We start from the raw sequence: 26,134 nt of genomic DNA, 5'->3' as shown, positions 1-26,134 counted from the left end.
GGGATATTCAAAATTACCCTCCTCCCCCTTCATAACCGAGAGCTATCATTTTCTTTCTCAAGAAGTTGGGTAAATTCGTGAAATTAAGAGTAATCTTATCTGCTCAAGGACAGCAAGTTTTTGAAAGGCATAATTAATCTGAAAAAAATGATGGGGTTTTTTTTTGTGTGTGTTTTATGAACTGCACCCAAAATAGTTTAGTTTTTCTAAACTATTAAGACTGCATTTTAAATACCAAGGGGATTCATATATTGACCCTGTTAAGCTGTCTTTAACCAGTTAATTAAACCCCAATTGCCTAAACTCATAAAATACACTATGTGAAAATCAAAACAGCAGTATGAAATAGGATGACACGAGCCCATCTTACACAGCAAAATATTCTGATTTCCATACCTTGTGCAGGTATCATAAATATTTGAAATAGGCCATTTGACACACTAAGAGACACCCATTCCCCTCAAATTAGCTATCAACGGAATTTGCACAGAGCAAATAATAAAAACAGGCAAGGAGGAGGAAAAAATAACCAAGCCACACCTATAATGGCAGAATGAAAGTGGGAATAATGGCTACAGTGCCTCAGATAGAAAGTCCATACAGAGAGTGATAAGGACAGCTGAGATTATAGGACGCTTGTTTCCTGTTATTCAGGTTACTGCTTATAAGCGCTATGTGCTTGGAGCTCAAAGCAATGTTAGAGACCCCACACACCCACTTTACGGTCTGTTTCTGTTGCTCCTCTCTGGGAGGAGGTTTTGAAATATTTCTAGCAGGTATACTACCTGATCCTGTAACAGCTTTGCTCCCTATGCCATCCATCTAGTAAACTTGCAAGATTCGTTTTTCTCACCACGGACACTTATACATCCGGACTAGACTGTGGTGTTTCTCTGTGTCATAGAATATATGTGGGTATATGCATAATTTTGTATTTTATTTATTTTGTCATGTTTATGTAGTGCATGTTGGAGATGTTGACCCTTTGAGAGCTGTATGCAACGAAATTTCATTTTCATGTATGCCGATTAGTGTACATTCAAAGTGACAATAAAGTTATTCTAAATTCTAAGTTCTAAATTGACTGTGCAGAAATCAAGAATGCTGGCTGGAGACTTGGCGGACTTCCAACCCTGAGACAGAGGGTTTTTACACGCAGTCAATTTCCAGACTGTCCTTTCTCCCTTCTTCACCGAAAAGGCTTTCAGGCCATGCAAAACTCAAAAATTGCAAATTCTGCCAAACACACTTCAGGAGTTGCTGAGGGAAGAAATCCTCCAAACCAGGGAAAAGGTAGAAAATGCGAGGGTAGGATATTTCAGACTTTTTCCAACCTGTGAGTTAAAAATAAAATATCTGAAGCCCAGCAGCCCACCTACTCCATCTTTCTCCGCTTCCATACCTTTTAAGTCCATCTTTCTCCGCTTCCGTACCTTGTAATACAGAGAAAAGGCACTTTCATCCATGCTGTGATTCTTAGGTCAACCTTGCAGGCACAGCATAATAATGCATTACCTCTTTGCTGGAGCAGTTCTTCTAAAACACCAAAGATGACGGATCTTCTGCAGAACTCAGCAGGTTGTCCTTTTTGCAGTCTTTTGGGATATTTCTAAAAAATGTGGATAGTGATGGAAAGGAAAAGAACGTGCAGAGTTGAGGGATGAGATCTGTACTTAGCACAAAGTGTTATTGGTAGGGTAAGAGTTCAGGTTGGACTCTTGGAGGTTAAAGGTCAGTGTTTTGGAGAGTCTCAAGCAAAAAAATTGCTCCACTCTATTTTTAGGTGGAGATCTGGGAACTTTTATAAGGCAAGGTTCAACTGTTAAGCAATTGATACCCCCCAAAAGTTGGTATCCTGGCCTCACTTACTCCCTTTTAAACATAAATTTAAAGTTATCCAACGGAATCATGTATGTGAGATTGGCGAGGATATGCAGTAAATCAAATATAAATTTGACTTGAAAATATTTATTTGCAACCATAGTTATTAGCAAAGTTCATATAAAATTAAAACAATCCATATCAGTTCAATATATGTCCTTCACTACATAACAGCACTATAAATAAATACAGAAAATCAATGCAAAAGGCATACTCTTCGCTTTTTTGTCTCCAGGACAATTTTGAGAGTTTAGTGAAACTTACAGATCCCTTTGCTGATAAATATATTTAATGGCATGAAGTGAAATAAGACTGCATTACAAAAGAAACCAACAATGCTCTCAAAGGTAGTTGAGAAAATATCACTGTCCCACCAAAACAGAAATATAGGATTGCACAGGCTATTTTCTTAATCCATGTAGAGTAATTTAGATAGACTTATCAAAGGTAGCAAATCTCTTTGGAGCCGAGAGAGGCCATACATCACTTGGTAGTTCTACCTGAACAAAGAGTGATTTTAGGGGAAATAAAAGCTGCTGATTCATTCCCTGATGGAGAAGCCCAAATTCTGGGCCAAAACTGAGATCCTAAAGCTCAGACAAACAGATCACAGTTGATCAAAATTCCTTCCTGGGTTGTTTTTAAGCCAGCTCTAAACTAGGATGCTGGAACACCCACACACCATTTTTTCCAATTCACTACAGCTTTTTAACTGTCTGTAAAAAGCCTCCTCAACATCCAGCTCACTTTCTGGTCTACTTTGCAAAGGCGTTGTGGGTTTTTTTTGCCACCGTCTTCAACCTCCAAGCCCAGGAATAGGATCTCCCGGTGGTGCCCCATCTTAACCCTAACCCTAAGTCTGACTAGGTGGCTCAGTGGCTAAAGACACTGAGCTTGTCGATCAGAAAGGTCGGCAGTTCGAATCCTTAGTACAGGTCTCCTGGGTTGGACTAGATGACCTCCAAGGTCCCTTCCAACCTCTGTTTACTGTTGCATAAATGCTACCTAAGTCTTCCCCCTGCTGAAGGGAAAAGAGGACGACACGCCTTTCAGTCCGGGATCCCTCGAGGATGATCCATGTCGGTAAAGCCCTGTGTGTTCTGCCCACAACTTCCAGCCCTAGGATTTCCAGGTGGTCTCCCATCCCTGGCAAGCCTCCTGTAATGCAGGGGTGGCCCTTTTTACAACCTGTGGACTTCAACTCCCAGAATTCCTGAGACAGCCAAGCTGTCTCAGGAATTCTGGGAGTTGAAGTCCACAGGTTGTAAAAGGGCCACAGTTGGCCACCCCTGCTGTAATGTAACGGACAGAGATCCTTACGCGCAAGGAGGGCGTAGCGCCCCAGCATTCAAAGCCCTCCGCCAGGTTTCCCAGGCGACGGAGGCCACGCCCCGCGACGACACCCCTCCCTCCGCCTCTCCCTGAGGGCGGGGCGGCGGCGCTTGCCGGAAGCGGAAGCCGCTGCCGCTCCTCCCGGGGAGCGCCACGGCCAGGAGGAAGCGGTGTCGGCACGAGCCCATCGGCGGTGGGTCTCGCGAGCGGGGAAGGCATGGGCAGGAGCGGCGGGGGACGATGGGGGGGAGATGATGGCAGGCAGTCCCTTGGGAGGGCGTCCTTTCAGCGCCTCGCTTCGCCGCCTTTGGGAAAGGCAGCACCGAAGGGTGTGGGGGGGGTGGGGTTGCCCACGGCTTCCCCCCTTGGACGGGAGCTTCCGGTTCTAGCGGGAGGGAGCAGCAAGCGGGGAAGCCTAGACCGTCACCTCTTTAGGGAAGGCCAAACCGGAAGCGTGACCTAAAAAGCGCGGGAATTCGGCCTGGTTGGACGAGGCCTTGCTTTTGAGGCGCCCCGCTTGAGGCCCCGATGGGGCTTGCGAGCGGGCAGTCGCGTCAAAACAAAACACGCGCAGTTTGGGAGGATAGCCGTGACTTTCGCTGTCGTGTAGGGCGGTGGTTTTTTTTTTTTTTTTTCCGCCACCTCATCCCCTTTTTAAGATGGTTGGGCTCCACCCCTCATCCGCCCTCAAAATAAACTGCCTGGGGAATTCTGGGAATTGGAGTCCACCCAGGGGAGGCGGTTGGGAAACGTTGGCGTAGAGGAGAAAGAGGAATATAAACCGCATTTCAAAGCTATGCTGCCTTGAAAAAAATACGGTGCTGAAGACACGTTACATGTATTTTTCTGTTCCTAGTATGAGTTCTGAATTTGTTTCTTCAGCTCTGGAGACTGTAGAGCAGGGCTCTCCAACCTTGGCCACTTTAAGACTTGTGGACTTCAACTCCCAGAATTCCTCAGCCAGCTTGGCTGACTGAGGAATTCTGGGAATTGAAGTCCACAAGTCTTAAAGTGGCCAAGGTTGGAGACCCCTGGTGTAGAGATTCCAGTATTTGAGGGGCCACAAAGAAGAGGGGGTTAAATTATTCTCCAAAGCACCTGAAGGCAGGACAAGAAACAGTGAATGGAAACTAATCAAGGAGAGAAGCAACCTGGAACTGAGGAGAAACTTCCTAACAGTGAGGGCAATTAACCAGTGGAACAGCTGGCCACTAGAAATCATGGGCGCTCCATCACGGGAGGTTTTCAATTTGAGACTAGACAGTCATTTGTCTAAAATGGTATAGGGCAGAGGTGTCCAAACCTGGCCCCTTGAAGAGTGGTGGACTTCAACTCCCAGAATTCCCCAGCTGGCATGCGCTATAAATATGAGCAAGTTGCTGGCTGGGGAATTCTGGGAGTTGAAATCCACCACTCATCAAGGGGCCACATTTGGACACCCCTGGTATAGGGTCTCCTGCTTGAGAAGGGGAGCTGGACTAGAAGACCTCTAAGGTCCCTTCTAGCTCTATTCCTATTCCTTGGTTGCAGGTTCCTGTGTGAGTCAGGAGAAAAACTAGGGGATCAACGCTTGTTCAATGCTGCATGTGTGATTAGTCTCTTGTAGGGGATCCTCTTTATTACTTTATTACTTTCTCCATTTCGGACCTGCAATCACAGTATTGGAGTTGTTGGAGACTCATAGAAGTCATTTTGTTGCATCTAATCCAGATCTTTGAGACTGGGCTATGTGGCATGAGCAAGGGGATCCTCCATGTCTTGGGGTCTTCATCTTTCGGGGGCATATTGATTGGGAAACTGGCTTTTAACCCTTTCTGGCAAGCCAGTTTGACTGGGCTCTTGTTTGAAAATAGGCTGGTATCCTTGCCTTTCGTCCACAGCATTATGACCTCATCAGCTACCCATCAGAGCTGTGGGCTGATCCAGGCACAGCTTTTGCTGGTGGGGGCTTCTCAGTGGAGGGATACCAGGAAAAACATATTTGTGGAGCCCCAGTTTTGCAAGAAGGCAGCTTCTGTGCAAGCATGGTGGGGTGGCACTAGATTCTTTAAAGAAACATCTGTTGGTCAAACAGGAACTCCTATCCAAAGTTCCTAATGCCAGGAATAAACACATAAAACTTGATGACTGACATTGACTGTTGAATAAATTTGGAGTTTTAAAGAGGCTGCGGGAAGTCAACAAAATGGCTGCTTTGCAGGATGACCTGTCACAAAACAACTTCATGGAAGAATGGCAAATGAACCTGTCCTCCCACTATTTTCTCTATATAAAAGTAAACCAGAGTTTATTTTTGCTTTGGGAGAAGATATGCGTGCACCTTTCCGAACAAAGCACTGGGGTGTGAATATGCATTCTCAGTTTCCAAAGAATTCTTGCTCATATGCAAAAACTAAGCGTACTTGGAAATTCCATACTAGATGTTGGTGCTTTGCACTGTGCTAGCTTCTTTTTTATTTTGTTTTTAAACTTAAACCCTTTAAGATATGGCACTTGCATGCCTCCCTTATTAGGAACCCAAGAGTTGCTGTGTGAAGACCCTGGCCATCCAGAGTACTTTGGGGCTGTTTTTATAGTATCTGTTGGGGGGGGGGGGTTCATCCAGCCAGAGGGACATCAGATGTGTACATATAGTGGCAAGGATGATGGATAGTTGCAACTTCAACCTGTCAGCAATTTGCAGTTTGGCTCTCAAGGAGTAACTCAGCCTTCCTTTTTCTTCAAGCCCCGAGATAGACGACCATGTTTTCCCAAAAATAAGAACCTGTCTTATATTTTTTGAACCCCGAAATAAGCGCTTGGCCTTATCATTTTGGGGCATGTGGAGCAAGATGGAGTTCCTCTTGCCATCTTACCTGATTTCCAGCTCTGTGTTTAAATATTTTGGGGGAGTATTATTTTCAGGGGGAGACTTACTTTAGCGCATGCGCTCAAAAGCCCGATTGGGTTTATTATCAGGGGATGTCTTATTTTCAGGGAAACAGGGTAGAAACTTCCCAAATTCATATCCTTCATAGCTTTTATAGAACCAGCGTCTCTGGGAAACACAACAGTGGGACATCTGAACTAAATTTGCCTCTTCCAACACCCCAATTCTGTATGACGGTGTGGAATTTGAGTAATGTCATTTGGCAGATCATATTCTCATGTTACTGTTATTACTGACATGTCCCAGTTTTTCTGGGGGATCTCAAAAGTAGTTTACTTTGTCTCTCCCAGTTTTATCTGTATAGCAGCAACTCTGGCTGGTCAGAAGTGTGACAGTTCCTTGAGAGTGTATCTTAGTAAATAGGGTACCTGAAATGTTATGCAACATTATTACTATCTTTGGTTATTAGATCTAATTAATATCTCTTTGGTTATCAGGCTATAAAGGTCCTGATTTTGTCATCCTTTTTTTTCTAAAAACTAGATCTGAAACAGAACTAACTGTTGCTTGCTGTGATGCAGTAGTGCTATAAAATGGCTAAAAGAGTGGCAGAGACGGAACTGACTGACAGAAACTGGGATCAAGAAGAAGAAACGGAAGAGGTAAACAAGGCTTGCTTTCATTAATTTAGAGCAACAGTGTGTGAAGTACACAAATATATGTCGCCTTATTTTTGGTATGTGTGAAGAAAAACTGGGAAGGTAATGGGCCAGTCTGTCCAGCCTTTCTGAGTCAAGAGCAAAGCAGTCACAGGGAAAAATCTGTCTCATATAACTTGTCTCTATATGAAAAGTGTGGGGTTACCAGTGTATTGGTTGTTGTATTAAAGTTGATCTGTCTTGTGTAATTAAAAACAGATATGAACTCATGCAGACTTTATTGGTAATACATGCCAATTATAATGACTTATTGTAACCTTTGAAATTTGGACTTCTCTGTTTTCTTCCTGATGATACAGTAACAGCTTCTTAAAAGAAGTTTCTTTATTGCCTGCCCCTGATGGGGCCTCACTAATGAGGGAATCAAGCCAAAAAGTGACCACTTTTAAGTGCTTCTTAAGCAAGGGAAGGAAATAACACATTTGTGCTGAGTCATAGATAGGGCTATGTTGTGTAGGCTCTTCGTGCAATGACGTTGCCTTCAAAATCTCCTAAGATTTTGATAATTACACCCCAATATCTTGCAAGGTTTCAACCTTCTCACACACCAGGCAGAGCCAATCTGGAGGCCATGTGCATCACATCAGCTAATTGTTTTCTCCTGGATTGTAACAGGACTGAGTTTCTTCCCTGGGATTGATGCTGAGCTCTTGGTAGTGATGGTTTTCACAATGTTTAGTCAAGATGGCTAGTCATATAGATCAGTAATTTATAAAGCAACTATTTCTATTGAGAATATTACCAATGAAACACACTGTTTGAAAAACAGTATAATTAGGGTTGTTTTTATTCACACATGCCATTGGGTAATTGTGTTTCAGTTCACATTAAAGTGCTCGCAGTTTCATGCAACATAACAGCTACAGGAGAAATCTGCCGATAAAATTATTCTTGGACATTACATCAGCATGATTCTGATTTCCAAATTCTCCAAGCAGATCTGAATTTTGTGAATGCTTCCAATAAAAACCGATAAATATTTCAAGCAGTGGTGTGAGAGTTCTAGAAAATTTTGATTTAATTATCCTTTACCTATATCTTCCCTGTCTCCATGTTCTATCATCAATTAGCTTAAGATGTTAACTCATTATTTAGTTAGCTTAAGATTACTCATTATTTCGAGTAAATAATAAGTAGGCTGCGATCCTGTGATCCCCATGCTGGAGATCACACCACAGTTCAGAATTCCATTCTCTGAGGGGAAATTCATTGATTCCTTTCCTCTCCATCTGTTAATGGAGAAAGTTTTATCATTGTCTACATCACTGTTTCTCAACCAGGACAACCTGAAGATGTGTGGACTCCAACTCCAAGAATGCCCCAGCCAGTATGTTGGCTTGGATATTCTGGGAGAGTCCATACATCTTTAAGTTGACATGCTTGAACACTGGTCTATATCCTTTGACTGTGTGTCCAAGTTACTCTTGCATTTATAAACAAAATCTACGAGTGTGGTGCAGCATGAAGATGTTGGATTGGCTCTCTTCCAGTTCTCTCTTAGCCATGGATCCCCCTTGAGAGACAGAACTACCTCTCAACCCAATCCGCCTCCCAGTTGCTATAGGAAAATAATTAGAATTGGAATCACTGCATTCCATTTAGAGCTCTTGAATGTACCGATAGTCCTCAACACTATGTCTTTTTGTTTAATAATAGTTCAAAATTACAACCTGGAACTTATGACTTATGTACTCACACTTATGACTGTCACACCGCCCCTGCAGTCACATGATCACAATTGAGGTGCGTGACAACTGGCTCACATTTACAACTGGTTGCAGCATATCAGCAGCCACATAATCGCAATTTGCAACCCTTTTTGCCAACTTCTGGCAAAATCTGCCCACTGTACAAATTGTCGTAAATTTGGGTCCAGCTTGACTTAAAACCCCAAGGATTTACAACAGAAATTCTGATCCCAGTTATAATTGTAAGATTAACCTATATGGTGGGTTTTATATATACTGTATGTATAGGAAAGAAGGAAGTAATTCCATAATAAAAACTATCGTGAATGTTAGAATCTCTTACAGGACATCCTTGTTATCTATAAATAGAAATAATTACGTTTTTTCTGAAAGCAATTTAATGATTTCTAAAGTTCATTGGGTAAATTGCAATAAATATGCTTCTTAAAAATAATGACTAATTTGAGGGGAATCTGTCAGTTGACATCTTTTGGGAAATATTTATGGAAAACATGTTCTAAATATTTTGAACAAGTCAGTGAGCAGCTATGATACCCAGAAATGATTCATAAGTAATCATCCGCAGTGCTGTTATAAAATTTGAACATGCCAAGCGATTGCATATTGCAATACGACATTGAACCTCGTGGTGTTAATAGAGGATGGTTACACCAAAGAGCCGGAGTAAGAAAATGGGTTTTGCTGGGATTTGTTTTTCCAGACTATTTTCATTTTGCTTGTCTAAGAATTTAAACATTCTCTGCAGGTAGGAACTTTCTCAGTGGCCAGTGAGGAAGTTTTGAAAAACAGACCAATTAAGAAGGCAAAGCGTAGAAATGTGACGAATGAGGTATATATATATATATATATTTACCATTTTAAAATAATCTTTCTGCTAATTTGTCTTAATTCCTTGCATTGCCTAAAAATAGTTTTGTCACTAATTGCTAGCTTATATAAACAGAACTCTTAACTAAATACTCAGACTAACATACTCAGACTAATATATAATTGAATTTCTTTTAAATTTTTGATGCAAAATATCATTTGTAATTCTAGAAGATTAATAATGTATGAAATGTGTCTCTGGGGGAACATTTGAAAAAGATAAGAATTCTGGAAGATTTTCATGTTTCTAGCCATTCTTTTTCTAACAGCTGGGGAAGAGAGAAGTTTCTTTTTGTGGTTAGGTCCAACTATTAAAAAGCTTAGCTTTTCACTGTTTGTATGGATCCCTTACACTAAATAATAATAAAGGAAATTGAGTTCCCGTCTTTGACTCTCTCATCCAATAAAAGAGTGATTATGTTGATAAACACTTGTATATTTTAATAGTAAAAACTTAGTTGGCAGAATGCAATATTGTATTTTCTTCAGGATTGTGTTAATTCCAAATAGTTATTCAGCTTCTATTATATATCTGCAACTGAATCATCTGAATTAGAAAACCAACATTTATGGAATTTAAAATTGCTGTTATTTAACAGGTGTTGTTGTTTTTTTTTATTCCTGGTGATTTGTAGTGAATCCCATATACTCTTTCTAAACTCGGTTTATGACATATGAAAATGCTGGGAGAGCTAGCAGGATCAAGGGACTAAACTCAATGTTTTTCAACCTCAGTAACTTTATAAATGAGTAGTTTTCAACTCCCAGGACTCCTCCAGGCTGCTAGGCTAATTCTGCAAATCCATATGATTTCCAAGTCTAGTGAAGTTGCCCTCCTTCAAACCGAAGCTTGAGGCATATCCTTTTTTTGTGAGCCCTGCTAGAGCACAGGTCATCTTTTAGAATTATGTACTCTTGAGGCCTCTCTAGTCATTTGTAACTTAATGTTTTAAGAGGGCTAAAATAAATCTGTTTTATTATTAAGGATGCGTAGAACATTTTTAATTCAAAACATTTCTCTTTCAGCCGTAAGGTCAAAATAACCTGCTTTTAAAATAAGAACAGGGAGTTTAGAATTAAAAACATTTTGCCTGCTCTGACTAACTATTGATTTATCTTTGTACAGCAAGAAAAGTCATCTTTGGATGGCTCACAGCTTTTAGTTTTGAGTCAAGGGATTGACTTACACAGTTTATGCTGTTGGAATTTTCCCTGAGATGGAGTGGGGTTTTTTTTAGCAGTGGTCCAATATAATTTAAATTATACATCTATCTGTCTGTCTGTCTGTCTGTCTATCATCTATCAATCAATCATCTCCCCAGTACTTAACAATGCTAAATCTGATCTAACCTTTTTAACAAGAAGCGTTTAAATTGCTGTTGAGTAATGATAGGAGGATTTATGTGCCCCCCCCCCCGGTTTTTTAAATTTATTTTTATTTTATTTCAAATTTATATACCGCACCTTCTCCCAAGGGACTCAGGGCGGTGTACAGCCAGATAAAAACATACAATACAAACATTAAGAACAATTAAAAGAATATATATTAATTTGGCCCCAGTTTAAAATGACAAACCAATTAAAAATTTAAAATTTAAAAATATGTTAAGCCAGCCCGGCTTGATGAAAAAAGAAAGTTTTAAGGGCACGGCGGAAGGCACCAAGGTCTTGGATTCTCCTTATCTCAGGGGGCAGCTGGTTCCATAGGGTAGGTGCCCCCACAGAGAAGGCCCTCCCCCTGGGGCTCACCAGCCTACATTGTTTGGCTGATGGCACCCCGAGGAGGCCCTCTCTGTGGGAGCGCACGGTTGATGGTTCAGTTCTACAGAAAGAGGTTTTTCAAAGGCCATGCTGTGAAGTTCAACAGAAGGTGTCACGTAATGTGCTGAGCATCCCTCAAAAAAGAAAAGTGGCACGATTCTGGTTTTTCAAAATATTACTTTGGAGGCATTTTTGGATGGGTGCCATTGGAGGCTCCTGCCCAAGATATTTTCAGTTAAGGAAATGGAATGACATTTGTTAAAAGCAATGGCTAAAATAACTGGAAAGTGCCCACGAGAAGCAACATTTGGGAGAAATAAACCAAGAAGCCCACTTTAGACGTAGCACTAAGCTGATTCAGCTTCTGATTACTGTGGGAGAGAGGAGCGATGGCTATCAGGTATATCTGGGGTTTACTGCACAAGCAGCCATCATGAAAAAATAGTAAGAAAATCTTATCCCTTCTGAATAGGCATAGGATGGCCTTGTAATCTGAGAAACAGAGAGTACGGTAACTTATTTCTGTTCTTTTTTCAGTCAGAAGGTGGCGGAGCTTTTAAGGGATTTAAAGGTTTCGTTTTACCCTCTGGGACTAGTATTTTTTCTGGTTTCGGGAATGGCTCTGGAACAAAATCTTTCGGAGGGTTATCCAATGGTGGTGGCAGCTCCAGCAGCATTACACACAGCGCTTCGCTCTCCAGCTTAAAGACGACTTCCGAAACAGAACCTACATTTAGTAAGTTCATTCTTTTTTCTTTTCTTTTTTTTTACTGGGGGAAATAATCTCAATATCTTCCAACAAAAATTATTTTTTTAAAAAAATGCTCTGTGGTTTAAAAAGGAAGGACTGCGTTTAGTTTGGGTTCCCTGAGGAAAAAGCTGCATTTAACCTAATGGCATAAGGGTATTTTTTTAACATAAATCCAGTACAAATAGTCCTGGATGACAATTTCCGTTGTAAGCAAGGCAGTTGTTAAGTCAATCATATCCAATTATACAATCTTTTTGGGTTTTTTTTCCCATTGTTGATAGGTGAATTGCTGCAGTTGTTAAGTGAATCATGCGGTCCTTAAGCGAATCTGGCTTCCTCTCTTGACTTTGCTTATTGGAAGTCACTGGGAAGGCCACAAATGGCAATTTGTGTGACCTCCTGATACTTCAAATGTCACAAATAAGTGCCGATGACCAACTGTCCTGCTATTAGTGTGAATCTGTCTCTGGAGATTCTCAATCATCCAGGTGTCCCAAATGTGCTGTTTTTTTCCCCAAGAGGCAACTGGAATTCCTTGGTTTTTTTTTCTTTAAAGACATTTCGCTTCTCACCCAAGAAAGCTGCTTCCGCTCTGACTGGATGGTGGAGAATGGAAGGAATTATACTCCTTGCAGACAGCTGGTCATTTGCGTTCTTTTAGAGAGTCATTGAGGCCACTTGGAGGTTTATCTGTGTCCTCAGGGTCACCTGAGTAGCGCAGATGGGTGTGGAGCCTCTGCAGGATGTTTCTGCCTCGTGTCCCTTCACGGTTGAAGACGGGCGCAGGCTGTTGGGGATGTGTTGTCTGCATCTCAAATTGAAGCGCAAATGGTTCCTGTAGTCTGCAATTTTTCTGGAAATCCACTCATACTCCCTTACCATTCAAAGCGTGTTCATCCCAGAGTTTCCTGTTTCCCCGAAAATAAGACCCGACTGGAAAATAAGCCCTAGCACAATTTTTCAGGATGCTCGTAATATAAGCCCTACCCCCCCCAAATAAGCCCCAGTTAAGATTGTCAGCCAGATGGATGCATTTAGTACCGTATTTCCCCCAAAATAAGACCTAACCAGAAAATAAGCCCTAATGCATCTTTTGGAACAAAAATTAATATAAGACCCAGTCTTATTTTCGGGGAAACACGGTAGCTAAATGTCTATGGAGTCAGAGCTGAAGAAGCTTCTTGGATGAGAAGCAAACTGTCTTCAAAAAAACCCCCAAGAAAAATCCAAGTTGACTCTTGAAAAAAGCATCTTTGGGACATTAATGTGAATCATGTGACTGTGGGCATGGTAAGATGGGTATAAGTGCGAGGGCTGATCGCATCCTAATTTTTGCAGAGCTGTTGTAACTTTGAGCAGCGGCTAAATAAATGGTGGGAAGTCGAGGGCTACCTCCACCATTCAATTGCCATTGAAACTTTTTTCAATGTTTTGGGGGCTTGTTTAGAACTTTGTTGGGGGGGGAGGTACGCTGCAAAACCCACCCTTGGTCTTTGTGTTAATCTGTAAGATCCTTTCTTCGAAGGACTTGGTTGTGATGTATGTTTTGCATCCTTAAAGCATTATATCTTCTAAGCCACATTTGAATCATATTCTTCACATCTTGCCGGAAATAACAGGCAACAGTTGTTAGATAAAACAGAACCTCTGAGAGAGAAAATGAGCATTCGTGCTGTTTTGTTACTTAGAAATGCCAATCGGCTGGATCCAGTTACAATTCAAATAGAGCTATCTAAATCATTTATTGAGTCTGGATCCAGATCTTAAGAGGATTGAAAACTAGGTTCATGTAGGTTTGCAAGGGCTCAGTGATGATCACAGGGCTTGGATAGAGGGTGATCCTGCTTTCAGAGCCTCTGGTCATCTGCTTGCTTGTCTCCAAATTGAATGAGAGGCCCTCTTATTTATTATATGTAGATTTATTTCAGGTGTTTTTTTTTTAAAGAGATGTTTACTACCGTGGGATTTTTTTAAAAAACCTTTATCCTTAATATCAGCAATTCTGATTATTAAATTTGAAGTTTGGTCTCAGTGGAATAATTATTCAATGATCTCTGGTCTCGTGCCTTTTATTTTTCAGTGTAATTCAGAAAGGTACTCTCAGTATGATGAATGTAGTAAAGATGTTGCAGAACATCTTTAGAGCAGATTTACAAATAGCAATAGCATTTAGTCTTATATACCGCTTTACAGTGCTTTACAGCCCTCTCTAAGCGGTTTACAGAGTCACCATATTGACCCCAACAATTGTCCTCATTTTATCGACCTCAGAAGGGTGGAAGGCTGAGTCAACCTTGAGCTGATCAGGATGGAAGGAATCGAACTGCTGGCAATGCAGTTCGATTCCTTCCAGATTCACAGGGCCTGGTGGCTCAGCAGACTAATAGCATTGTGATTAACACCAGCTGTCTGCAATTACTGAAAGTTCGAATCTCACCAGGCTCAAGGTTGACTCAGCCTTCCATCCTTTCTAAGGTAGGTAAATTGAGGACCCGGATTGTGGGGGCAATAAGCTGACTTTGTATAAATATACAAAAGTATGAAGGCTATTGCTTAGCGCATTGTAAGCCGCCCTGAGTCTCCGGAGAAGGGTGGCATATAAATCAAATTAATAATAATAACAACAACAACAGCAGCCCTATAGAAATTACAGATTGCTCGTTTTTTGAACTAAGTTGTTAAAAGTTTATAACCTGCATTTCTGTGATGGCTGGGTGAGGGGGGGGGGGAGTTAAAAGTTCCTTCTGGCAGGGAAACAGAAGTGAAAAAATGCTATCAATCAGCCAAGGAGGAATTCCTTCCTTGGTCAGGCAGCCTGATACATTCCACTGCTTGGCTGTGGGAAAACCACACTCTTTCTACAGCGGATACAGGAGTGAAGAAGGCTGGTACGATAAGGTGGATGATCCCTCTGCCTTCCACCTGTCCTGGCCCAATCCCTAAAGTAAAATCCCTGGTTGGCTTTTGGATATGATGATGATGCTTCATTTGCATGGTGCTCTGGGCCCTCTTTGTGCTTGTCCTCTGATTATATTCCTTACATTCAGCTATAAATTGAATTTATTGAAATCCAGTTCTTCCAAATCCTTCATCATGAAGCTACCAACTTATCCCCGCAGCTCTTGGGTGCTTCTATTCATATTTTAAAAATGCAATCCCTGAAACAACACCTCCCCCCCTAAAAATATTGTTGTTCAAGGGCAAACATTGCAGTATTGTTAAGATGTATCTCGCAAAGAGCTAAGGTTGTTACAAAGAAAGCAACATGTGGTTTAATTCAATAGAACTTTCCTTAGAATTTTAATCATTCTGATGTCTTGAGGGATGCTGGATGTGAGTCTTAAAGATTATATTCTTTGGGTTTTTCTGTTTTTCGGTATTCTTGCTGTCAAAATGCTGGCTTCATACTTGTTTAGGTAGTGTAGCTTTTAGACGAGCTGCTATATTTTTGAGGCCTCTCCCCTGTTTTGTTTTGTTTTTTAAAGGTGATTCTCCACAAAGGTGGTTTGTAATTGTAATCCCTGGATGTTTTCCTCTTTTACAGGTTCTGTGGTCTCCAGCGGCTCAGCAAATAATGTGACAGTTGAGAAAGCCTCTGCACATGCAGAAACCAATGGCGAGAATCCAGAGCCCTTGTCTCCCGGACTCACTCAGAGCAAAGCCTGCAACTCGAAGAGCTATCATAAACAGTTGGCCGCCCTCAATTGTTCTGTACGGGACTGGATAGTCAAACATGTCAATGCCAACCCGCTCTGTGACCTGACCCCCATCTTCCATGACTATGAGAGATACTTGGCTGACATAGAGCAACAGGGCCTCGCTGGCAACAGCAGCTCTGGAAGCAGCAGCAGCAGCAAAGCCACCGAAACTCAGCCTCGTCCTTCTTTTGGGAGCACCGCCCTTCCGCAGGCCTCCACGTTTTTGTTCAACAGCAGCATATCGGAGGAGGTCCTCGGGAAGAAAACGGAATTGGAAAAGAAAATAGAACTCAAACCGGCAGCTGCCTCCACCACCACCTTGTTCGCTTTTGGCAAAAGTGACAAATCTGGTCCGAGTTCAGGGACGGCAGGATCTGGATTCTCATTTTCCTCTGGAAATGGAGGTTTGTTTGGCAAAGATGCAAGCCAGACCAAAGTGGCTTCTTCCTTTTCCAATAATGCATTAGACGCTCCGGCCGAAAAAGCTGGCAACGCACAAAGTAAGTACAATGTTATTTTAGAGATTGTGAAATGGTATGATCCCATTTAACACTCTGGTCATCTGTCCCCATTCGTGTTGTAGAGTGCCTGTCACTACATTTGTTTGGGGGGTGGACCATCAAGGTTTACAAATACACTACTTTTGTTTGGGCGTGATTAATGGCTGTATGTTCATTAGTGTCCAGATTGAAAGCGAGGCACCTTTCTCCCGATCTGTCTCTGTTGCAGAGAATCAAAAGAGAGAAGCTGCATGGTGGAATTGTTTGGACTGCAAGGGAACGTTTTGTAGCCCCTGATGGCTTCTTCCCAGCCACTAAGCATTCTGTACTAGACAGAGTGTTTTTTGTGCTTCTGCTGCCAAGCTCTGGCAAGCAGTCTAAACCTGGCTCAGTTTTTCCCTGGAGTCCTGTTAACATACCATATTTTTCAGAGTATAAGACGCATTTCCGCCTCCCCCCCCTAAAGTGGGTGGAAATGTCTATGCATCTTACACCAAATGTTACCAAAGCCCCGCCCACCCACCGGGCCCAACCCTTCGGCTGCTGTCAGCCTCCATGCATCACATTTTCGGCCTCCACACGCCCCATTTTTGGCCTTCACACGTTGCATTTTCGGCCAGTTCCAGGAGGTGGGGAATCCCGCCGCCGATCCCTGCCACCTGGAACTGGCCGAAAATGCGCCACTCGGAGGCCAAAAATGAGGTATGCAGAGGCCAAAAGTGTGACGCGCGGAGAAGGCGATCAGCGGCGATGTACTGTGGCGATCCCGGCAGCCTGGAACGGGTCTAAAATGGAGCATGTGGAGGCTGAAAAGGCAACACGCGGAGGGCAAAAATGTGACGCATGGAGGCGGCAATGTGTTGTAGCGATCCCCACAGCCTGCAACAGCTGATTGGTGGTATTCTGGGAGGCCGATCCAACCACCAATCAGCTGCTCATGCTAAATCAGGCTGCGATAACGTGCTGAAGCTGACCAGGCTGTTTGCTGTTTGCTGCAAGGACGCTAGCCAGATGAATACTGATGGATGCTGGTAGGCAGAGGCAGAAATTTTTCTGGGGTGTTGGCTATTCCTGCCAGCTTGATGTTATCTACAAGTTTGATGAATTCCCCTTCTATTCCCTCATCTAAATCATTTATAAAGATATGGAATGCAGAACCTTGGGGTGCCTCACTGCTTACTGTCCTCCATGTAGATATATTTCCATTAAGGACTAAACTTTGAGTATGGTTTGTCAGCCAGTTAAAAATCCATCTGGGTGACGCTGTCTATCCCACATTTTTCTAACTTACTAAGCAGTAAGTTGTGGTCTACTTTCTCAAATGCCTTACTGAAATCCAAGTATATTATTGTCCACAGCATTTCACTGTTCCACTAATTTAGTCACTTGGACAAAGAATGAAATAAGATTTGTTTGGCATGATCTGTTTTTGACAAACCCATGTTGGCTTCTGGTTATAACTTTGCTTACTTCTAGGTCCGTGATGGCGAACCTGTGGTACAAGTGCCAGAGGTGGCACGCGAAGCCCTCTCTGTGGGCACGTGTGCCATCACCAGCTGCTCTTCCGGGTTCTGTCGCGCGCATGCACGCCAGCCAGCTGCTTTCTTCCGGGTTCCGGATTACCGTTTTTTTTGGAGTATAGGACGTACTTTTTTCCCTCCTAAAAGAGGCTGAAAATTTTGGTGCATCTTATATTCTGAATGTAGCTTTTTCGAAGCTTTTTTTCAGCCCTAATGCGCTAATCAGGCACTAGCGAGCAATCTTCCCAGCTTTGCCTGCTCCCTGGACTCTCAGCTGTGCTTTAACGAGACACTAGCGAGTGAAGCTTTGCTTCATGCTTTGCTCCGACTCTCAGCTGTTCTTTAGAAGCATTTTTTCAGCCCTAACTAGGCGCTAGCCAAGTGAAGCGATCTCCCCGTGCTTTGCCTGCTTTTCTCATTGCTGCTTCCTCTCAGCGGTGCCTTAGAAGCTGTTTTTTTATCCCCAAGCAGGGGATAAAAAACCAGCAAACTAATATGCTGAAGTTGACCAGACTAAGGATGCTAGCCAGATGAATACCTGGTAGGTAGATTTTTTTTTCCCCTATTTTCCTCCCCAAAAACTAAGCTGCGTCTTATACTCCTGTGCGTCTTATACTCCAAAAAATATGGTACTATTCTGGTATTTTTCCTACATACATTGGTTAACTCTGATTAGCAAAACGTTCATCTATTTCTTACTGGGTGGCATTAGCAAAAGTTCGCCTATCTACTTGGTAGGATGGCCTGTAGGATACGCTTACGGCCGTCATTTTATTTTTGTCCTTTTGCATTGACTCCATATGTATTCTAGGAGGCTTTCATGTTTCTTTTGTACATTTCTGTAGAGAGGAAGTGATCTCTCTTCTTTTGTTGGGCCTGTTTTGTTTTATATTTTAGAATTTAGAATAACAGAGTTGGAAGGGACCTTGGAGGTCTTCTAGTCCAACCCCCTGCTTAAGCAGGAAACCCTACATCACTTCAGACAAGTCTGTATCCTTCCAGCATATAGATATAGATATAGATATAGATGATATAGATATAGATATAGATATAGATACATATAGTCTGTATCATTCCCGCAGTACCTTCCAGTTGTGAGTTTCCTCACACCAAGTTTTGGTAATGGCAACTATATCGTACCTGTCCTCCTATTCTAGTACTTCAAGTTTACTCTCTTTGTTTCCCAAACTTTGAGCATCTTAAGTCCTTTATGGCTGACCCTAGGTATGTCTCCTACATCTCCTGCTTTATATCTGCTATTTTCTTCCTTTCCATCATCCCTACCTCCTCGTTTGATTGGATGTCTTGGGGTTTATGCTTGGGATTAGGTCCTAAAGATCCTAAAAAAATGGTCACCCTTCTCCCTCAGTTTTAATTCAAAGCCCTTCGGATAAGCTGAGCTGGTCATCTCCGTTGCATTCTTCCTGGTTCTTTTGAGATGCAGCCCATTCCCTGACAGAAACCCTTCATGTAGCTAATGCAGACCATGTTCTAGGCATGTAAACAGTGATTATAAGAAATACATTCGGCAAATACATAGTGAAAATTATTTCTGTGCTTGCTTCTGGATTTCAAGGGCTTGTAAATACTGAGAATGGGTAGAGGGACTGTTCATTTCTGTCCCTTTTCTCATTGGGAACAGAGCAATTGTGTCAAAGAGGTGTGTGTGTACCTTTTAAATTCAAAAGTGGGATGTTCCAATTTACCAGAGGGAAGTAGGAACGGTTGGAAATGAGCTTGATACAATCGAAACCTAACAAGAGAGCTGGCATTCAGGCTGGAAGAGCTGTTTTTAAGTTTCAAATGTTTCAAAATGCAAAATGTTTTGAATGCCTCTGAAATATTTCCATATATTTTCATTCGGGGCCCACACCCAACAAGATTTTTTACATACAGCGGTACAGTTGCATGAACAATAAGGATACTGGCATGAAATGTAATTGTGATCTGAAATACTTTTCCCAGCAGGGGGTGATGAAGAGGAGGAAGAGCCACCTAAAGTAGTCATTAACGAAGTCAAAGAAGAGGACGCCTTTTACTCAAAGAAGTGAGTTAACTTTTGGGCTTGCAAGTAAAGCTAGCATTGTGTACGTGTATCAAAAGGGGGCATGGTGGCTCAGTGGTTAACGATGCTGAGCTTGTCAGCTGGAAAACCGACAGCCTGGGTTTGAGACCCAAGGGCTGTGCAACGGGTGAGCTCCTGCTCTTGCCTCAGCTGGTGAACAGCAATTCGAAAGCATGCAAATGCAAGTAGATAAATAGGTACCACATCGGTGGGAAGGGAGCAGCGTTTCATGTGCTGCAATGTATAGTCATGCTGGCCACATGACCACAGAAATGCTTTCAGACAACTGGCTCCCTAGGCTAAGAAACAGAGATGACCACCGTCCTCTAGAGTTAGATATGACTGGACAGGAGAAATCTTTACCTTTATGTGTGTAATAAGTTTTATAACAACCAGTTGTGGTATTCAGCCAGTTCGGACCAGTTCACAAGAACCAGTAGTGATGACCTGCGGGTGGACCCGCCCACCCGCCCCGACCCTATGCCATCCTATTTAGCCACGTTTTCTAAACCACACGCATGCATGCAAGCCATGTGTGCAAGCAAAGCTCATGCACGGAAGGCCGCGCGCATGTGTTCACATTTTCGGTGCACGGCGAACCGGTGGTAAAATTATGTGAAACTCACCTCTGATAACAACATGGTATGCCGCTATCTCTATTGCCTTAGCCACTATGTGGGTAGTCCTCAAGTTATGACCATAATGGAGCCTGCCTATGACAGTCGTAATGGGTGACAGTTGTAAAGTGGATTGGTCATGTGACCAACCCGATTTTAATGACTTTTTTGTTGAGTGACCACAATGATCATAAAGTCAACCAGCGGGCGTGGTTTCACCAGAAACTGGAAGTAAATGCTGGCTTTTAGCGAAACCATTGTGAAATGTGGTCACATGGCCAGGAAACACCGCTAATAACGGTAAATGCAGCCCAGTTTCTGAGTGTGGTCACATGACCATGGGGAAGAAGGGCAACTGGTGGAACTCGGAATCTGGGTCGTATGTAACCCCCAAATAGGTACATCAGAACTTTGAATGGTCGCTAAGTGATCAGTCGTAATTTAAGGACTACCTCTATGTCTTGCATTCTTTTTCTTTACATCTTGACTGCTTGCATTTTTACCAGTTGGTTGTATTTATTACGGAATACGCTTATGGAAGTATTTATCTTCATTCAGCTGCTTTTCTGATCTCTCTTATTTCCTGAAAACGACCTGCATGGATTTTAATTTTGTCGTGTCATTCAGTCTAACTGAAAAAGAACTCATTGATTTCTGTAGATCCTCTGAAATAATATTTGCATTAATAGAAGATACTTGCTTTTTTTTTTTTTTTAATTAACTCGTTCTTTTGGTACAGATTCAGTCGAGGGCATCTTCAGCCTGTGTATATTCACTTCCCGGACGATGTGCTTTTTTTTCTTTTTTCTTTTTTACGAATGAAGGCAAAAATATGTGTCCCAGGATAATGTTGCAAGATCCAATCTTTTTTGTTTCTTTTTTTAGGTGCAAAGTCTTCTACAAGAAAGATAACGAATTTAAAGAAAAAGGAGTAGGAACGTTACATTTAAAACCTGCCAGTAATCAGAAGACTCAGTTATTAATACGGGCAGATACCAACTTAGGTATGTGACTTTTCTTAAAAAATTGTTTTGCAACATACATCTTTATTATAGGGTTTAGGCAAGTGATGGCTAACCTTTTCTGGACCAAGTGTGTGCAGGCATGTGCGCGCATGCCCAAACCCCCAAAAAGCAATGTGGACACGGCCCCCGTGCATGCGGTCCCCTCACACGCCCCCCGCACATGCACAGCAGAGACCCGAAGACCAGCTGGCTGGCAGGTGCGTTTGCATGCACAGCGGAGCTGAACTGGGGCGACAGCTCGTGTGCCCACAAAGAGAGCACTGGATGCCACCTCTTGGCACATGTGCCATAGGTTCGCCATCATAGATTTAGGCTTTTCAGTCCATGAATTATTGATTGGCTTAAAAAAACCAATTTAAACCACATTACGGGAAAAAAAACCCCACAATTTAAAACAATGAAAGTATAACAAAAAGTAGCAAAACATCCAAGAAGTCCTTAAAATCATGAGTTAAAAACCTGCTTATACACCAAGGGTTTGTCTTAAACCAGTTTCTCAACTTCGGCAGCTTTAAGACATATGGACTTCTCCCAGAATTCCCTAGTCAGCATGCTGGGAGTTGAAGTTCACGCATCTTCAAGCTGTTGAGGTTGAGAAACACTGGTCTAAATAAAAATGTGTTGCACATTGTTGGAAGAACATAAGGGGAATGAACTTGTTTCTGCTAGCAGAAACTTTTTCAGAACTTGCTAGCAATATTGAGAAAAGCCTCTTCCTGTCATCAAAGTTATTTCTGATAGCCTAAGAGAAAATCTGAATGCCTGTTGTAACACTAAGACACAACGTGGTCTTTTTGCTAGCTTGTTTCATGTCAAATTGGACTTTATGGGGTATAAACAAATTGTATCGTGTCCCAAAATAAGCTACTAGTTTCACTAGTAGTAGTGAACTGGTTGTAGGAGTTGCATGGTTAATAAGGCAGACTAGCTTCATTCCAGAGGCTCTTTCCAAGCACTTCAAAAGCCGAGCCACCTACCTAAAATACATTGCAGTAGGTCATCTGAGTTGAAAAGAAGGAAGAGATCACGTTGCTAAATCTGAGCTTTCCTCATCTCGTGAACTGTTGAAGCCCAAACATCCAGGAAGCACTTTTAAAGTACACACTCAAATCTCCAGAGGAGATGGAACACTGTCCAGGAAAGCTAGATCTGATTTTGAGTGACCAAGAAAACTCTGCTTATCTGGAATCAGGTCCAGTTTGTTCTTATTCAGAGCAGCATAACCTCATGACATGCTGTAGGATTCAAGCAGGCCCCTCGCACGTAAATAAAAAGGAGAGAGCATTCGAGAAGAAGACCTTGAGAATTAATCTCTGCAAATGTTGGGCATTCTGGAAAGCAGTCCCATTCCATCCAGGAACCCCGAAAAGTTGGTGGTATCAGAAACCTCCAAGAGGCCCAGCAAAAGTATTATGGGCACATTCCCATTGTGAACCATTCATCTAAGGCCGTGATGGCGAACCTATGGCACGGGTGCCACAGGTGGCACACAGAGCCATATTGGTGGGCACACGAGTGTTGCCCTAGCTCAGCTCCAGCATGCATGTGTGCACCAGCCAACTGATTTTCAGGCCTTCTGGTCCCACCAGAAGTTGGGAAACTGGCTGTTTCCGGCCTCTGGAAGGCCTCCAGGGGTGGATGGGGAAGGCTGATTTTGCCCTCCCCAGGCTCCTAGAAAGCCTCTGGAGAGAGGGGGAAAAACGGGCCTATCGAGCCCACTGTGCCATCGTGTGCCAAAAGTAGGGGGAAGTGTGGAGGGCAGGGCGCATTGAATTATGGATGTGGGCACACGCACCCGCGACCCCCCACGCTCCCCCCGCTTTTGGCACGCAACGGCAAAAAGGTTAGCCATCACTGATCTAAGGCGACCAAAGTAACCTTACCCAGTAAACAGGTCTCCCCTCCATGAACATGCCCAGTGTTTATTTCAATTAATTTTTTATATCCCCAGACCAGTGGTGGGTTGCTACGGGTTCGCCCCAGATCGGGTGGAGTGGTAGCAGCGGTGGCGGGAGGCTCCACCCACTCGCCCAGACACAGAAGCGTCAAGTGCGCACAAGTGAACCGGTAGCAAACTAAATTGAAACCCACGACTGCCCCAGACTCATACGACCCTGGATACCTTTAAAGGAATTATTTTAAGAAAAGGCCCACTTTAAATTATAGTGAGAGATTATGCTGTACAAGCCGTATAGATATAAATGTGTAATTTTGAGCCTTATGCCTGTCAAATAACTACTAGGTTATACACGCACGCAGACATTCACACACTTGCATCATCGCATCTCAGGTGCTTAGCAGCCAGTTCACCTTTAGAGACGGTGACAGTTTCTGGCCAAAAAAAACCCACTCAAAAACCTCCACCGAAAGGAATGAATGGCTTCACCTAAAGACTTCTGGATTCACTGAACACCCCCACCACATGGGTGCTTCGATTTACAACAGTCATGACTTAAAACAATAGAAAGTGCAGACTATTATTACGGTCATAAAGCCGGGGACTACCTATAATTCAGCTTGGTTTTATTGTTTTCCCACAGTAAATTTGACTTTTCCTTCCTTCCTTCCTTCCTTGCAGGCAACATATTGCTGAACATTTTGCTGCCTCCCAAGATGCCGTGTTCGAGAACAGGGAAGAACAACGTTCTCATTATTTGTGTCCCCAACCCCCCCATCGACGAGAAGAATGCCACAGTCCCTCTGCCAATATTGATAAGGGTGAAGACAAGTGAAGACGCAGATGAGTTGCACAAAATTTTGCTGGAGAAAAAAGAGGAGGTCTGAGACTTGGCGTTTCCAGCGTCACGTGGAAACGCCCCCAAAACCGCTGCTGCTCTTTCCCCCCACTTGACTCTTTAGTAGTAAACTTTTTAACTCATCGCTCTCATATTTTAAGGACCGTCTTAGAAATTCTGAAGGGTTTGAATGAGGGAAAGAAATAGAAGGTGGGGCCGATGAAACTTGTAACCTTAGCATGGATCTTTTCTCCCCTTCTGATTTCGAAATATCTACTGTGCAAACCATCTGTCAATAAAACGTGCGTACGAAATGCAAAAAACGAAAAAAAAAAATTATTGGTTGTATATGAAAATTTAAAGTTGCTAAAAGCCCCCTAATTAGTATATATTCTATATATAGAAACGGTATAACAAGCAAATTATTTAGCTGAGAGAAAGAAAAGAAAAAAGATAGCTAAATCGTATTTTCCGGCTGGATTTGAAGTCTTTTCCTGTTAGGGAAATTCCCTTTACAATTTGTGTTCTGTTAAAAGCTTTGTTTTTAAGTAACAACTGTTGGAAAATTTTGATTATAGAAGGTCCAGGAGATAGTTTGAATGTTATCTGGAGAACAATTCCAAAATAATTGTCGTTTCTTGATGCTTAACTGCAAGATTCAAAGCCCTGTCTTCAGAGAAGAAGATGGCGTCAAGAGGCTTGAGGCAAAACCTTGAAAACCTTCATTCATCTCAATTCTAATTAGAGCCCATTGATGAAGAGCTTGGTGGAGCGGCTTCTTCCTTCTTTGTCTCCTTTAGCTCTTCCCAATCTGTTTTTTCCATAGGTTGAATTTGCAAGCACGTAAAAAAAATGCAAGTAGAAAAAGAGGGACCACCTTTGGTGGGAAGGTAACAGGGTTCCGTGTACCTTTGGCGTTGGGTCATGCCAGCCACATGACCACGGAGACGTCTTTGGACAGCGCTAGCTCTTCGGCTTTGAAACAGAGATGAGCACCGCCCTCTAGAGTCGGGGATGACTAGCACATATGTGCAAGGGGAACTTTTACCTTTTTATCCTCTTGTTAAATTGGGAGATGCTGACTTTGTCACAAAATCTAAGTGCAGATAGTCCTTGACTTAACAACAGTTCATTTAGGGACTGTTCAAATACAGAACGGCATTGAAAAGTGATTTATGACCATTTTTCACACTTAAGACCTTTGCAGCATCCCGATGGTCATGATCAAAATTCGGACACTTGGCACGAAGGGTGGATAAAAATCAATTATTTTTTAAAAAATTAATTTTAATAAAATGCTTTTGGAGTAAAAAAAATCTATCTAAAGATAGATTTAGATCCATTTAAGATTCATGAATAATTTAGTTTATTCAGCCTGAAATGGAGCTTTGTTATGTAGCCATAAGGCTGTATATTCTGCAATATTGGGACTGTTGGTGAGTCAACAGCGGGTCGGAGGAGCCGCTGTGGGACAGAGATAAGTTGCTCTTTAAAAATTACAATTTAAATCAAGTTGATTTAAATCATGATTTAAATCGACTTGATTTAAATCAAATCTACCCTGCAACTGACTCAGATTTTTGACTTGCAGTGCCCCAAAGTCATGGGATCCCCTTTTGCGATCTGACAAGCAAAGTCAACGAAGAAGCCAGATTCACTTAACAACCGTGTCACTAAAAAAACCTGCAGTGATTCACTTTAACAACTGTGGCAAATAAGATTGTAAAATTGAAAAGGGGTGACTCACTTAGCAAGGAAATTTTGGGTTCAATTGTGGTCTTAAACTGAGGATTGCCTGTACCCTCTTAATCTCTGTACTTCGGCCCACAAACTCTGCAGGTGACCGAGGTTGTTTAAATATCTTCTTATTGGAGAATGTTCCACAAGAAACAGATCGTAGTAAATCTCCCAAAATAAGAACAGGAGTACTGCATAAGAAGAAATGTGAGTCAATGTCTTTTTTTTATCAGATTGAAGTTCTGGACCTTTAAAGGAATGTGTGAAATTATTTTAAGAAAAGGGCCACTCTAAATTATAGTGAGAGATTATGCTGCACAAGCCCTATAGATATAAATGTGTAATTTT

The 26,134-nt window shown here is 42.3% G+C and overlaps 1 protein-coding gene and 1 long non-coding RNA gene across 3 annotated transcripts; one reads left to right on the top strand and one right to left on the bottom strand.

Annotated features, from left to right (window-relative positions):
* Window positions 1-1,286: 1,286 nt before the first annotated feature.
* LOC139319624 (uncharacterized) lies at window positions 1,287-3,246 on the bottom strand. The gene is made up of 3 exons (XR_011600630.1): window positions 3,202-3,246; window positions 1,516-1,609; window positions 1,287-1,334 (listed from the first exon to the last, which is right to left on the bottom strand). It is a non-coding gene; the product is annotated as an uncharacterized lncRNA (long non-coding RNA).
* A 70-nt stretch (window positions 3,247-3,316) lies between these two features.
* On the top strand, window positions 3,317-24,378 carry NUP50 (nucleoporin 50). 2 transcript variants are annotated; one of them, XM_070946846.1, is made up of 8 exons: window positions 3,317-3,406; window positions 6,626-6,744; window positions 9,256-9,339; window positions 11,676-11,874; window positions 15,434-16,087; window positions 19,576-19,654; window positions 21,175-21,293; window positions 23,893-24,378. In XM_070946846.1, the coding sequence occupies exons 2-8, from the start codon at window positions 6,676-6,678 to the stop codon at window positions 24,096-24,098; spliced, it is 1,410 nt and encodes a 469-aa protein (XP_070802947.1). In that variant the 5' UTR covers window positions 3,317-3,406; window positions 6,626-6,675; the 3' UTR covers window positions 24,099-24,378. The 2 variants fall into 2 exon arrangements, with proteins under 2 accessions (XP_070802947.1, XP_070802946.1); XM_070946845.1 differs by having other exon boundaries at window positions 19,573-19,654.
* The last annotated feature ends 1,756 nt before the right edge of the window (window positions 24,379-26,134 follow it).

This window comes from Pituophis catenifer, unplaced genomic scaffold (genome assembly GCF_029215685.1).
Source record: "Pituophis catenifer annectens isolate HBS135680 unplaced genomic scaffold, rPitCat1.0.hap2 SCAF_7, whole genome shotgun sequence".
Classification (NCBI taxonomy): domain Eukaryota; kingdom Metazoa; phylum Chordata; class Lepidosauria; order Squamata; family Colubridae; genus Pituophis; species Pituophis catenifer.
Note: the sequence above shows the minus strand (reverse complement) of the source record. Positions and strands in the feature narration are given on the sequence as shown.

Coding starts and splice junctions, on each gene's coding strand:
- NUP50 (XM_070946845.1), top strand. CDS start 6,676: ATGGCTAAAAGAGTGGCAGAGACGGAACTGACTGACAGAAACTGGGAT. Junction 16,088..19,572: donor AAAAGCTGGCAACGCACAAA/GTAAGTACAATG, acceptor TACTTTTCCCAG/CAGGGGGTGATGAAGAGGAG. Junction 21,294..23,892: donor ACGGGCAGATACCAACTTAG/GTATGTGACTTT, acceptor CCTTCCTTGCAG/GCAACATATTGCTGAACATT.